We start from the raw sequence: 16,022 nt of genomic DNA, 5'->3' as shown, positions 1-16,022 counted from the left end.
TGAATCGCTTAAACCGCTGAAATCCGAGTCTGAATCCGAGCTAATGTCGCTATATCTTGCTGTGCTATTCGCCGTTGTTTGTTTACATTGGCAACACTGTATGACGTCACAGGGAAATGGATAGTGGGTCGGCAAATAGCGAAAATCAAGCACTTTGAAGCTTTTTTTAGGGATATTCGGAGACCGGTAAAATTAAAAAAAAAACTTCCAAAAATACAACATGCCACTGAGAACTGATTTTTATTTTTTTTAACCCTTTTGAAATTGTGATAATGTTCCCCTTTAAAGTTAGCAGCGTCACTCTTTTGCGGCTTTTTAAAGCACACTTTTTGTATTTTTGGGCTAAATTAATCATTTTCCAGCATAAAAATTACTAAATAAACCGAAAGTGTCAATGCTACAGTGTTAATTGCCACTGGATGAGACCAAACGGGTTGGATCGGGTCGTTCATTATCGTGGCCACTGATTGGCTCAGCCACAGGAAGCATTACTATATTTGATTAAAGGAGTAAAAAAGGGGGGTGATATTTCATGTCTCGAGGGCTCTCATCATTTTAAAAGTGTATTTAGAAGGCGGTGAACAGGTTTTTTTAATGTTCTCGCTCAGGCGTGCTCACACTTTTTCTGCAGGCGAGCTACTTGTCAATTGACCAAGTCGAAGGAATCTACCTCATTCATATATATAATTTATATTTATTTATGAAAGAGACATTTTTATTAACACGTTAAAGGTGTTTAATGATAACACAAGCATGTTTAACACATATAGATTCCTTTGTTTCGTGAAGACAAGAATATAAGTTGCTGTATTATCTGATTCTGATGACTTGCATTGATTGGAATCAGACAGTAGTGCTGATAACGTCCACATTTTCAAACTGAGGAGAAAAAAAAGTCCTCCTTTCCGTCCAATACCACATGAAAGTGGTTGGTTTTTGGCATCTTATTTGTCCAGCTTCCATACTCGTTTTTATACATTTTGCAAGAGATACATTGACTGCAAACTCCGTAGCTTGCAATCTTGTGCACGCTAGCTTTCTGAGACTCTTATTTTGTTAGCGCAGGCAGGATGAAGCAGGGCTTTTATTGTAAAGACAGCAACTGTGCAGTCTGTCTTATCGTTTTGAAAGCAAGTACGGCGCGACAGTGTTGAAATAAAAAGTGTTTCTCGCCCTCCTCTCGGTCGTGTTTTCTTAATAACGATCTCGCAGCAGCCAGCGTCATCTCAGAAGACCCTCGGGTGCCGTGAATGTCAATCAAATGACGAAAGTGACGTCGTAGTAAAAATTGATGATCACAAATGTTTAGGTTTATTCTTTTAATGCTTGGTTTGCAATCGACAGACACATCCTCCACGATCGACGTAACGGGCACCCCTGCTCTAGCTAATAAAATATATGATTTAAGACTAAAAACTCTGCAAATAGTAAGACCTGTGATGACTGGATTATACAATTTAAAAACAGCCATCCATCCATTTTTTTACCGCTTGTCCCTTTTGGGGTCACAGGAGCCTATCTCAGCTGCATTCCGGCGGAAGGCGGTTGTACACCCTGGACAAGTTGCCACCTCATCGCAGGGCCAACACAGATAGACAGACAACATTTATACTCACATTCACACACTAGGGACCATTTAGTGTTGCCAATGTAATTTTTTTTTTTACACATGCATATAATTTTATATGTATAATTAATTTAACATACAATAGTTGATATCATTTTATTTAATAATTTGTACATTTTGTATATATTTTTTTCTTGTTTATTTTATTGATTAATAGAAACATATTCTAAATATAATTCCACTTTTAGTCCATTCTAATAATTTTACTCGGTTTGTGCGTGAATTGTAGTTATATCAATCCAATCCACTTTATTTATATAGCACATTTAAACAACAATAACGTTTCCAAAGTACTGCACTGCCATGTTAAAAACAATATTATGCTCCACCAATGACTGAATAAAAATCCATCCATCCATCCATCATCTTCCGCTTATCCGAGGTCGGGTCTCGGGGGCAGCAGCCTAAGCAGGGAAGCCCAGACTTCCCTATCTCCAGCCACTTCGTCTAGCTCTTCCCGGGGGATCCCGAGGCGTTCCCAGGCCAGCCGGGAGACATAGTCTTCCCAACGTGTCCTGGGTCTTCCCCGTGGCCTCCTACCAGCTGGACGTGCCCTAAACACATCCCTAGGGAGGCGTTCGGGTGGCATCCTGACCAGATGCCCGAACCACCTCATCTGGCTCCTCTCGATGTGGAGGAGCAGCGGCTTTACGTTGAGCTCCTCCCGGATGGCAGAGCTTCTCACCCTATCTCTAAGGGAGAGCCCCGCCACCCGGCGGAGGAAACTCATTTCGGCCGCTTGTACCCGTGATCTTATCCTTTCGGTCATGACCCAAAGCTCATGACCATAGGTGAGGATGGGAACGTAGATCGACCGGTAAATTGAGAGCTTTGCCTTCCGGCTCAGCTCCTTCTTCACCACAACGGATCGATACAACGTCCGCATTACTGAAGACGCCGCACCGATCCGCCTGTCGATCTCACGATCCACTCTTCCCCCACTCGTGAACAAGACTCCTAGGTACTTGAACTCCTCCACTTGGGGCAGGGTCTCCTCCCCAACCCGGAGATGGCACTCCACCCTTTTCCGGGCGAGAACCATGGACTCGGACTTGGAGGTGCTGATTCTCATTCCGGTCGCTTCACACTCGGCTGCGAACCGATCCAGTGAGAGCTGAAGATCCCGGCCAGATGAAGCCATCAGGACTACATCATCTGCAAAAAGCAGAGACCTAATCCCGTGGCCACCAAACCGGAACCCCTCAACGCCTTGGCTGCGCCTAGAAATTCTGTCCATAAAAGTTATGAACAGAATCGGTGACAAAGGACAGCCTTGGCGGAGTCCAACCTTCACTGGAAACGTGTCCGACTTACTGCCAGCAATGCGGACCAAGCTCTGACACTGATCATACAGGGAGCGGACTGCCACAATAAGACATTCCGATACCTCATACTCTCTGAGCACTCCCCACAGGACTTCCCGAGGGACACGGTCGAATGCCTTCTCCAAGTCCACAAAGCACATGTAGACTGGTTGGGCAAACTCCCATGCACCCTCAAGAACCCTGCCGAGAGTATAGAGCTGGTCCACAGTTCCACGACCAGGACGAAAACCACACTGTTCCTCCTGAATCCGAGGTTCGACTATCCGGCGAAGCCTCCTCTCCAGTACACCTGAATAAACCTTACCGGGAAGGCTGAGGAGTGTGATCCCACGATAGTTGGAACACACCCTCCGGTCCCCCTTCTTAAAGAGAGGTACCGCCCCCGATGTCCACGCGATGCTGCAGAGTCTTGTCAACCAAGACAGCCCCACAGCATCCAGAGCCTTAAGGAACTCCGGGCGGATCTCATCCACCCCCGGGGCCTTGCCACCGAGGAGCTTTTTGACTACCTCAGCGACCTCAGCCCCAGAAATAGGAGAGTCCACTACAGATTCCCCAGGCACCGCTTCCTCAAAGAAAGACGTGTTGGTGGGATTGAGGAGGTCTTCGAAGTATTCCCTCCACCGATCCACAACATCCGCAGTCGAAGTCAGCAGAACACCATCCGCACCATACACGGTGTTGATAGTGCACTGCTTCCCCTTCCTGAGGCGCCGTATGGTGGTCCAGAATCGCTTCGAAGCCGTCCGGAAGTCGTTTTCCATGGCTTCCCCGAACTCTTCCCATGTCCGAGTTTTTGCCTCCGCGACCGCTAAAGCTGCACACCGCTTGGCCCGTCGGTACCCGTCCACTGCCTCCGGAGTCCTATGAGCCAAAAGAACCCGATAGGACTCCTTCTTCAGCTTGACGGCATCCCTCACTGCTGGTGTCCACCAACGGGTTCTGGGATTACCGCCACGACAGGCACCAACAACCTTGCGGCCACAGCTCCAATCAGCCGCCTCGACGATAGAGGTTCGGAACATGGTCCACTCGGACTCAATGTCCCGCACCTCCCTCGTGACTGAATAAAAACAAAAAATAAATAAATATTAAACAAATATAAAAAAAAAGAATATAAAAACAAATATGATTAAAAACAATTTTAAAGGGTATAAGCAACTAAAAAAGTAAAAGAGAAATCCATCCATCCATCCATTTCCTACCGCTTATTCCCTTTCGGGGTCACGGGGGGCGCTGGCGCCTATCTCAGCTACAATCGGGCGGAAGGCGGGGTACACCCTGGACAAGTCGCCACCTCATCACAGGGCCAACACAGATAGACAGACAACACTCACACTCACATTCACACACTAGGGCCAATTTAGTGTTGCCAATCAACCTATCCCCAGGTGCATGTCTTTGGAGGTGGGAGGAAGCCGGAGTACCCGGAGGGAACCCACGCATTCACGGGGAGAACATGCAAACTCCACACAGAAAGATCCCGAGCCTGGATTTGAACCCAGCACTGCAGGACCTTCGTATTGTGCGGCAGACGCACTAACCCCTCTGCCACCGTGAAGCTAAAAGAGAAATCAAAATGTATAAAAAAAACCACAGAGGACAAAGGACCACACAACTCACGTAGTGTTAAAAGCCAAAGAATAAAAGTAAGACGAGAATTAAAACACTCCACTGTGGAAGCAGTTTGAACATGGAGGGGCAGAGTGTTCCAGTGCTTAGGGCCGACCACAGAGAAGGCTCTGTCTCCTCTGGTCTTAAGTCTGGTCTTGGGCACCACGAGCTGGAACTGGCTCTCGGACCTCAGAGCGCGCGCAGGAGTTTAAATTTGGATGAGGTCCGAGATATACTGAGGTGCCGGTCCATGTAAAGATTTAAAAACAATCAGCAATGTTTTAAAATCAATTCTAAAATGAACAGGGAGCCAGTGCAAACTCTGAAGAATTGGGGTTATATGCTGGTGTTTCCTGGCCCCTGTTAAAAGTCGTGCTGCAGCGTTCTGGAATAACTGCAACCGGGAGAAAGCTTTTTGGCTAATGCCAGCATAAAGTGCATTGCAGAAGTCCAGGCGACTTGAAATAAAAGCATGCACGACTTGTACAAAATGGTTAAAAGATAAAAACGGTTTAACCTTTACTAAAAGATGAAGATGATAAAAACACGATTTTAAAACGCCATTGACTTGTTTGTCTAGTTTAAAATCGCTGTCTATAGTGACGCCAAGGCTGGTGACTTTGGGACGCACATAATTTTGCAATGGTCCCAAGTCAGTAAGGGCCGGAACAAAACTAAAATTTCTGTTTTTCCCTCATTCATTATTAAAAAATTCTGGGATAACCAAGCCTTGACGTCACATAGACAGTTGAGAAGGGGTGTCAGGTGGCTGTGGCACATGTCACAGTTTTCTAAAATGTGGGCATAATAAAAGTAGATTAGATATAATTTTTGCAGAAAAAAAAATGTAATTCCGCAAGCTTGCAGTGGAATTGACGATGCCTAAGGGTCCCTGAACGCACCATTTATTTTAGGTTTCTACCATAGGGAGTTTCTTCATGTACTGTGTACTCAACTGCAGAGGGTACCAGGCATCCATTAGTGGGACGTCAGTTCCTTTTTTGAGTTTTTGAGTTTATTTCAAACATGCAAGCATACAACATGATACATCACAATTTCCAGTTTCTCTTTTCAACATGTTCGAAAAGGAGTAGGAAGAAGCAGAGCTTATTTAATCCTACCCCTTTTCTTTTACATAACAGTTGCTAAAACTTTTGTTCATTTCCTGTTCTCAATGTATTCACAATGTATACTCCATAAGTAATCACAATAAAAGTAAATAAATAATTGGTGAAGTAAGTTTTATTCCATACGATAAAATAAGTAAGATTATTTTGAGAATGAATGGGTGAATAAAATCAGAATGTTTATCATGGTTCTTCTTTTTTGTACTTTGTAAACACTTCCAGTTTGAAGAGTTTCTTGAAGTGGATGATATTAGTACATTGTTTGATTGCTTCGCTTAATCCATTCCATTATTTAATTCCACATACTGATATACTGAAGGTCTTAAGTGTTGTACGTGTGTACAAATGTTTTAAATTACATTTTTCTCTAAGATTATATTTCTCTTCTTTTGTTGAGAAGAATTGTTGTATATTCTTGGGAGGCAGGTTATAGTTTGCTTTGTGTATAATCTTAGCTGTTTGCAATTTCACTGTGTCGTGGAATTTCAGTATCTTTCATTCAATAAATAAAGGGTTTGTATGTTCTCTATATCCAACATTATGTATTATTCTAACTGATCTTTTTTGTAACACTGTTAGTGAATGAAGTGTACTTTTGTAATTATTTCCCCATATTTCTACAGTAACTCAGATATAGTAACACTAGTGAGCAGTAGAGAATATAAAGTGATTTTTGGTCTAGAACATATTTGGCTTTATTCATTATTGACGTATTTCTTGTTACTTTATGTTGTATATTTTTTACATGAGATTTCCAGTTCAATTTATCATCAATCATTATACCTAGAAATTTGGTTTCATTTACTCTTTCAATTTCTATTCCGTCTATTTGTATTTGTATTTGACTTTCTCTTCTACTGTTACCAAATAGCAATTTTTTAAGTTTTTATCAATCATATATTTGATTTTTAAGCACTTATGCCCGGAATACTCAGTCTTTGAACACTTAATAGCAGCGTTTTTTTTGTGTGCACAGCTTTGGCATACCTGTCGCTGTAGATGGATCGCTCAAAAAACTGCACGGGATCCTCCGCCTCGCGCAGCTTCCCATTGGCCGAGCGCATCTGTGCGCGGACGCGGCTGATGCAGGCGTAGCTCTGGAAGGTGTACGCCCACCTCTCGGGCTTATCGTACATCATCTTCAGCACATTGCCACCGCACTTCTGGGACGATGTCAGCTCCTGGCGGTCAGACAAATGCGGATCACGACCTGAATCAGGCAGAACCGGACTACTGCCACTCACCACCAGAGGGAGTGCTTTTAAACTTTCAACTGTAAAATAGCAATAGAGCCAGCAGCTATTTCTTTAACGGCTCACGGCACATTCTAAAAGTACTATTACAGGAAAAAAGGGGAAATAAAAAAGCATACATGTGAAATGTACCGAGAAAAAGTTGCACCGTTGACTCGAATAACACAAAGCACAAATATTACTCTATAATTGGTAGAAAACTTTGTGTTTCAATGAGTTCCCGAAGAGCAGACAAGAGCTGTATTTGATCTTTCCAATCAAAGGCTTGTAAAACTCCAATGTGTAGGATGGAAAGCGACAAGAGGGTGTCGGTTTCTTTGATGTTGTGTAGTCCACAGGAAGATTTTTTTCTTGACCCGAAATCCAAACAGAGGAAGCAGGACCTGACACCCCTCCAGGCATCTTTTCTTTGAACTGTAATGTGACCAAAGGCAGCGGCTGTTTACGACCCCCTTCCTTTAGAAAACAGCTGCTGCCATGTAATCAGGGAAAGTCCAAATAAAAGAGGAGGCGTACGATCTTTCGTCAGAGCATGGTGGGAGACTGTACAAGAGTACAGTCCAGACGTTTCTCCTCAATTGAGCTAAATTAAATTCTGTCTCTATTTAATTATTTGCTTATTTGTCTTTTTAATAAATGTCATCAGCATTTGAACCTGACAGAAAATACTGCACATTTTGTGATTTCCTTATTTTCCATAAATACACAAATGACAAAAAAGTGCATAAAACAACAAAACCCCTGGAAAAAAAATAAAAATAATCGATGGATGGATCTGTAGTTGATCTGAATATTTAGGCGTTGAAAGTAAAATAATATACAATATTTGTAACACTTTTATGAGTGGGGGCTCTTTTGGATCATTGACAATGTTAGTGGGTTTTTTTTGTTCAAATAATAATAATGAATTAAAATCAATTTTGTTAGGAATTATTAACCTATTTAGGCTTCATGCTTCAAACCATATATTCCACCTTGAAATATTTTTGCCATAATAATCTGGGTTTTCTTTAACAAAAAGGGCATAAAAAATTTAAATTAAAAAAATTAAATAAAACTTCATATCTACAGATCAGAAGTTCATGTAAAGATTTAAGCGTTGAAAAAAAATTCATAAATTAAAAAAAAAAAAGACGTACCGTATTTTTCGGACCATAGGGCGCAATGCCGATAAACCGGTCTATTCAGGTCTTTTTTTATACAAAAGGCGCACTGGATTATAAGGCGCATCAAAGGGGTCATATTGTGATTATTTTCTAAATGTAAACACTATCTTGTGGAAGAAGTGTCAAAAGATGGAGCTAACCGTTTTGTTGACAATCAGCCTTTACTTAAATCAACAAGGCGGCATCTCCTCATCCGCGGCTCAATAATGCAATAACAACAATAACTAAAGTTCCGTGGGTGAATTATATAAACCAGTGTCACCAACCTTTTTGAAAACAAGAGCTACTTCTTGGGTACTGATTAATGCGAAGGGCTACCAGTTTGATACACACTTAAATAAATGGTCAGAAATAGCCAATTTGCTCAATTTACCTTTAATAATTAAATCTATATATATATAAAAAAAATTGGTATTTCTGTCTGTCATTCCGTCGTACATTTTTTTTACTTTTACGGAAGGTTTTTTGTACAGAATAAATGATGAAAAAACACTTAATTGAACGGTTTAAAAGAAGAGAAAACACGAAAAAAATTAAAATTAAATTTTGAAACATAGTTTATCTTCAATTTCGACTCTTTAAAATTAAAAATTCAACAGAAAAAAATTAAGAGAAAAACTAGCTAATTCGAATCTTTTTGAAAAAAATTAAAAAAATAATTTATGGAACATCATTAGTAATTTTTCCTGATTAAGATTAATTTTAGAATTCTGATGACATGTTTTAAATAGGTTAAAATCCAATCTGCACTTTGTTAGAATATACTGTATAATAAATTGGACCAAGCTATATTTCTAACAAAGACGAATCATTATTTCTTCTAGATTTTCCAGAACAAAAATTTTAAAAGAAATTCAAAAGACTTTGAAATAAGATTTAAATTTGGTTCTTCAGATTTTCTATATTTGCCAGAATTCTTTTTTTGAATTTCAATGATAAATTTGAAGAAATATTTCACAAATATTCTTCGTCGAAAAAAATAAGCTAAAATGAAAAATTAAATTAAAATGTATTTATTATTCTTTACAATAGAAAAAAATAATTTTCTTGCACATTGATTTAAATTGTCAGGAAAGAAGAGGAAGGAATTTAAAAAGGTATATGTGTATAAAAATCCTAAAATCATTTTTGAAGTTGTATTTTTTCTCTAAAATTGTCTTTCTGAAAGTTATAAGAAGCAAAGTGAAAAAATAAATGAATGTATTTAAACAAGTGAAGACCAAGTCTTTAAAATATTTTCTTGGATTTTCAAATTCTATTTGAGTTTTGTCTCTCCTAGAATTAAAAATGTCGAGCAAAGCGAGACCAGCTTGCTAGTAAATAAATTACATTTAAAAAATGGAGACAGCTCACTGGTCAGTGCTGCTATTTGAGCTATTTTTAGAACAGGCCAGCGGGCGACTCATGTGGTCCTTACGGGCTACCTGGTGCCCGCGGGCACCGTGTTGGTGACCCCTGGTGTAATGCATCCAGCGGGGCATCACAACAAAATTAGGCATAATAATGTGTTAATTCCACGACTGTTTATATCGGTTGATATCGTAATCGGTAATTAAGAGTTGGACAATATCGGGATGTCTGCAAAAAAGCCATTATCGGACATCTCTAATAAATAGTGTCAAATTTGGTAGTGTGGGTCAAAAGTATGCGTTGTTTTTTGCAGAATCTCTTGCATTGGTCACTTTACATACGAGGCCTGGCACTCTCTGCAGTTAAGTACGTATCCAGCCCTGCCTACCATATAAGCTAACATCAAGTACGTTAGAGGGATGAGCACTTGGAATGTCCACTGAGACCATCTGTCTCCCGTGGGGCATTACAAGTGACCAGTGAGTGCAGAAATACAGACAGCTGTACTCTAAATACAGATGGAGACACTCCCAGTTGTGAATACATGAACGCATGGATCGGATCGTGTTGCTCTATACCAGAGGTCGGCAACCTTTACCAATCAAAGAGCCATTTTGACCCGTTTCACAAAATAAAGAAAACAATGGGAGCCACAAAACTCTTTTGAAATTTAAGATGAAATAACACTGCATACAGATTTATTTTTTTTTGCTTTGTGCTATGTATAAACCAGGGGTCTCAGACACGCGGCTCGCACCTTAATGAGAAAATGTAATGTTAGTGCGGCCCGCGAGTTTTACATGAATGCCGCTTGACAGCATTACACTTATGCTGAAGAGGTTAATTTAGCCTACTGACATGTATTTATAAATGGTTGATTTATATAGGCTAGTAAAGTACCTTACTAGCCTATATAAATCCAACATTTATAAATAAAAGCATTACACTGCCAAGCCTCCCATATTTTCTGGAGGTTCCTGGATTCTCAAAGTATCCATTCCCGCGAATATCTGATGATATTCATCCAAACAACAATAATAAGGGAGTGAATGAAAGCGCTGCATTTAATGCCCTCCACAACAGGGGTCGGGAACCTTTTTGACTGAAAGAGCCAAGAAGCCAAAATGTTTTAGAATGTATTTACTTAAGAGCCATATAATATTTTTTTAACACTGAACACAAAAAACGCATGCATTTTTAAGTAAGACCAACATTTCTGGAGTATAATAGGTCTCTTATTCTTTGTAATAACATTGTTAGTCTGAAGCTAAATGTGGAGTGGGCGTGGCCTGCAGCGAAGCGGGGTGTTGCCAGGATCGGCCTTGAAATCAGCGACAGGTGTGTAGATGGCCCACCTGGGCCTTGTTATCTAATCATCTGTCGCTCTGTTATAAGCAGCAGCCAGGAGGAGAGACGGGGCTGGGGCTGGAGCCAGAGCGCGAGCGAGAACGAAAGAGAAAAAGACAATTGCTGGAAAGCAACTGAGAGACTAATTGAAAAATAAAACTATATTGTAACCCTGAAACAGGCTCTTATGTTGGTGCTTGGTGGTCTGAAGAACCCCCAGGAGGGCAAGCCCCACACTAACCAATAATAAATAAATAACTTCTTACCTTTAACGCAACTTCTTGAACAGGTGCGGTAGAAAACGGATGGATGGATTAAAAATGCATGAGAATGTTTTTTAATTTGAACGTTGTTTTTAACACTGTGACTACAAGTGGAATTATCGTGTTAACCAATGTCAGCTCGGATTTATCCGAGAGCCAGATGCAGTCATCAAAAGAGCCACATCTGGCTCGCGAGCCATAGGTTCCCTACCTCTGCTCTACAACATGCACAAACAGCTTACCAGCCCAGTTACACGTTGTATGTACAGTAGCTCCTGCAGAGGCACGCACACCGCTGCAAGACATACTTGTTTAACAGCCATGCAGGTTACACTGAGGGTTGTAATATAAACAACTTTAACACTCTTACTAATATGCACCACACTGTGAACCAACAGCATACAAGAATGACAAACACATTTCAGGAGAACATCGGCAATGTAACACAACATAAACACAAAATAACAAATACCCAGAATCCCATGCATCTCACTCCATTATACACCTCGCTAGCACCAAATCCCCCCCACCCACTCCGCGCGTCGGTCGAGGTGGGCGGGGTTGGAGGTGGCGGGGTTTGGTGCTAATGTAGCCCGGAAGAGCAGCGATGCATGGAATTCTGGGTATTTGTTATTTTGTGTTTATGTTGTGTTATAGTGCCGATGTTCTCCCAAAACGTGTTTGTCATTCTTGTTTGGTGTGGGTTCACAGTGTGGCGCATATTAGTAAGAGTGTTAAAGTTGTTTATATCACAACCCTCAGTGTAACCTGTATGGCTGTTGACTGAGTATGCGTTGCAGTCGCTTTCGAGTGTTAACAGAGGCTGAACATAAAATGACCAGTCGACAGGCAGGTCACGTGATGTAAAAACGGGCGTGACGACATGCTGTAGAGGGGGTTATTGACATTGCCATTACTGCACACCCTCAGTATTGTAGTACAGGTGAAAATTGGAGGATGTTATCCCCGGGTGATTTCTGAGAGAGGCACTAAAATCCGGAAACCTCACGGAATAGTGGGGTCGGCAAATTTAGCAGCTGACCCACATCAGAGTGATCAAAGAGCCGCAGGAAATCAGCACTTTAAAAATAGTGCCCTGTCAAAATAAGAGTCCAATTAAAATGCAACATGTACCAAAAAAAAAGAAAAAGAAATACCTCGAAGTCATCACCGCTTGTTTGCACGTTGCACCACCTGGCGATAGGTTCCGGTACTACGTCCCAGTTCGAACACTCCTGATCCAGAAGGCGGACAAATGTCGACTTACCGGCAGCTGGACACAATTATAAATGATATAATAAGTCAGTTTGGATGCCAAGTAGACTATTTTTATATGCAAACTAGCTTGTATAAGCAATGTTAATGCTTGGCGCCATTGGCACAAGACAGCAATGTAATTGAGTCACCACTACATAACCAAAAAAACCCAAGTATATTTTACATTTAAAGGAATGTTTATTATTATTATTATAAATAAATTTAGCTGAGCTACAACGGCGGCACTCACCGATATTTCCCTCGATTGAGATCCGCTTTATCCTCTTCTCCATAGAATCGTTCATTTGATCCGAACGACGCCTTTTGGTGGTAAAAGACATGTTATATTGGGATTTAAATGTCTCTAGCAGGACTAAGATAAGACTGGGAGGTGAAAGCGGCGCCGGGTAAAATGTTGGCTTCCTTTTTTTGTTGTTGTTGCCGCTCAAAGTTTGGCGGCAACACACATTTTAAGCAGGAAGTGTCGCCTTGTAACAGAGATCTTCTATTAGGGAGATTGTCGGTGTCTGTTGTGGAGCAAAAATGCAACAGACAACTAGTTACTCCAAAACATTTATAATGTGTAACCAAATGAAGTTCTACGAACACACAAATGTATAAATTTAGTTAAAAAAATGTTTTATTTTTTTTTGACACGTCGACGTTGACCTGATTTATAATTAAATCTCTATTGTAGAACATCTCTGTCAACGTTACTTTCGCACCGGAAGCAGCTGCAGATGCTTCTAAGAGGCTTTGTTTGTTTTTGTTTTATTTTGTTTTTTTAATGAACGTTTATTTATAAATTTCTACATTTATAAATAGTTGAGAAATAATAATAACAGTAAATAAAAAAACAGTACAAAACAGCGACAGGGGGTTGTACATTCAAAGTAACTAAAAAATATATATATTTATATGTATATATATATATATGTGTGTATGTATATATATATATATATATATATATATATATATATATATATATATATATATATATATATATACACACACACATATATATATACATACACACAGGCTATAGAGCGTTTTCATTCCGGGGTCCAGTACTCTGGAATGCCCTCCCGGTAAAAGTTCGAGATGCCACCTCAGTAGAAGCATTTAAGTCTCACCTTAAAACTCATTTGTATACTCTAGCCTTTAAATAGACTCCCTTTTTAGACCAGTTGATCTGCCGTTTCTTTTCTTTTTCTCCTATGTCCCACTCTCCCTTGTGGAGGGGGTCCGGTCCGATCCGGTGGCCATGTACTGCTTGCCTGTGTATCGACTGGAGACATCTCTGCGCTGCTGATCCGTCTCCGCTTGGGATGTTTTCTGTGAACGGGACTCTCGCTGCTGTGTTGGATCCGCTTTGGACTGGACTCTCGCGACTGTGTTGGATCCATTATGGATTGAACTTTCACAGTATCATGTTAGACCCGCTCGACATCCATTGCTTTCCTCCTCTCCAAGGTTCTCATAGTCATCATTGTCACCGACGTCCCACTGGGTGTGATTTTTCCTTGCCCCTATGTGGGCCTACCGAGGATGTCGTAGTGGTTTGTGTTGTGGTTTGTGCAGCCCTTTGAGACACTAGTGATTTCAGGCTATATAAGTAAACATTGATTGATTGATTGATATACATGCACATATATACATACATACATACATATATATATATATATATATATATATATATACATACATGTATATATATGCAGATATATACATACATACATACATACATATATATATATATGTATGTATGTATATAAACAATTAAATATATATATATATAATTGTCTTTTTTTATGAACGTTTATTTATAAATTTCTACATTTATAAATAGTTGAGAAATAATAATAAGAGTAAATAAAAAAACAGTACAAAACAGCGACAGGGGGTTGTACATTCAAAGTAACTAAAAAATATATATATTTATATGTATATATATATATATATATATACATATATATACATACACATATATACATATACATATATATGCACATATATACATACATACATATATATATACATACATATATATATATATATGCACATATATACATACATATATACATATATATATATATATATATATATATATATATATATACATATATATATATATATATATACATATATATATATATATATATATATATAGTGTGTGTGTGTGTGTGTGTGTGTGTGTGTGTGTGTGTGTGTGTGTGTGTGTTCGTATCCATACACAGTAAATTCTATAGTGTAAATTTAACACTATTCAAACGTCTATTTGGTCCTAACCTGAGCTGGTGTTAAATTTACTCTTTCCATAGTACTAGCATACGGTTGAACTACTATTCTTTAGATTTGAACCTGAAAAGTGAATCTAAATAAAAATAAATACAATGATTTAAATATATATTAATACACCATATTGCCAAATGTATTTGGCCACATTTGCAGCTATTACAGCTTCAACTCTTCTGGGAAGGCTGTCCACAAGGTTGCAGAGTGTGTTTATAGGAATTTTCCACCATTCTTCCAAAAGCACATTGGTGAGGTCACAGACTGATGTTGGTTGAGAAGACCTGGCTCTCAGTCTCCTTTCTAAGTCATCCCAAAGGTGTTCTATTGGGTTCAGGTCAGGACTCTGTGCAGGCCAGTCAAGTTCATCATCACCAGGTATGTCATCCATGTCTTTATGGACCTTGCTTTGTGGACTGGTGCACAATCATGTTGGAAGAGGAAGGGGCCCGCTCCAAACTGTTCGCAAAATGTTCTAGTATCTTGTAGCATTTAAAGTTCCTTTTACTGGAACTAAGGGGCCAAGCCCAACTCCCCACATCTGCAGTCCACTCCAACATTTCTCATTGTTTCCGGTTAGTTATTTCTTGCCCTGATGTGGGATCTGAGCCGAGGGTGTTGTTATGACTTGTGCAGCCCTTTGAGACACTTGTGATTAAGGGCTATATAAATAAACTTCGATTGATTGATAAGTACAATTTGGGGCTGACAAATGATTGATTAATCAGATTTTGGAATTTGGATTAATCACAGTTAATTACTTGCTCGCATAATGAAAATTAGCTGAAGAAAAGACCCCAATGCTTGTGTACACAAATGCAGTTTTATTGTCAGAATGTCATCCAGGAATGTTTTTGAAGTGTTTTACTGAACGCATGTCATTTATTTGCACAAAACTTGGTCAGGGTTTTTCGTAAAAATTATTTAAAGTTTTTGGAGTGAAATTCGCCAGAGAGACCACCAGTCGGAGTCCCCTGACATATGCGTTGATCTAAACACTGACCGTGTAGCTCGGGAGTCAGCATGCAGCTCGTTGGTGCCGCCCTAGTGGCTCCCTGGAGCATTGAAAATGGAAAAATATGTTTTTTGTTTTGAGCACAAACACGACACAAACCTTCCCAATTGTTAGAAAGCCCACTGTTTATTATGTATAATATGACTATTTGGTGAACATTGTTTTGTCCTACTAATTTCGGCGGTTCTTGAACTCGCCAGTGTGGACTGTGACACAACTGTTTGTTTACATGGAAAATCTTCCACTCCTTTGTCTCTTTTTGTCCACCAAACTTTTTATGCTGTGTAACATTCTATTTAGGCTAGCTGTATGTACATATTGCATCATTATGCCTCATTTGTAGGTATATTTGAGCTAGTTTTAATATCCTTTACTTTTATCCTTTG

At 39.7% G+C, this 16,022-nt stretch overlaps 1 protein-coding gene across 1 annotated transcript in view; it reads right to left on the bottom strand.

Annotated features, from left to right (window-relative positions):
- Positions 1-12,827, bottom strand: part of dck (deoxycytidine kinase) — a 37,843-nt gene extending 25,016 nt beyond the window's left edge. Inside the window, exons 1-3 of the mRNA XM_061908089.1 lie at positions 12,580-12,827; positions 12,230-12,345; positions 6,681-6,874 (exon numbers count right to left, since the gene is read on the bottom strand). Coding sequence (XP_061764073.1) covers positions 6,681-6,874; positions 12,230-12,345; positions 12,580-12,670 — 401 coding nt within the window. The 5' untranslated portion in view covers positions 12,671-12,827. The remainder of the gene's footprint in view (positions 1-6,680; positions 6,875-12,229; positions 12,346-12,579) is intronic.
- Between the last annotated feature and the right edge of the window lie 3,195 nt (positions 12,828-16,022).

This window comes from Nerophis ophidion, linkage group LG08 (assembly GCF_033978795.1).
Source record: "Nerophis ophidion isolate RoL-2023_Sa linkage group LG08, RoL_Noph_v1.0, whole genome shotgun sequence".
Lineage (NCBI taxonomy): Eukaryota > Metazoa > Chordata > Actinopteri > Syngnathiformes > Syngnathidae > Nerophis > Nerophis ophidion.
This window is presented reverse-complemented; position numbering and strand designations above follow the sequence as displayed.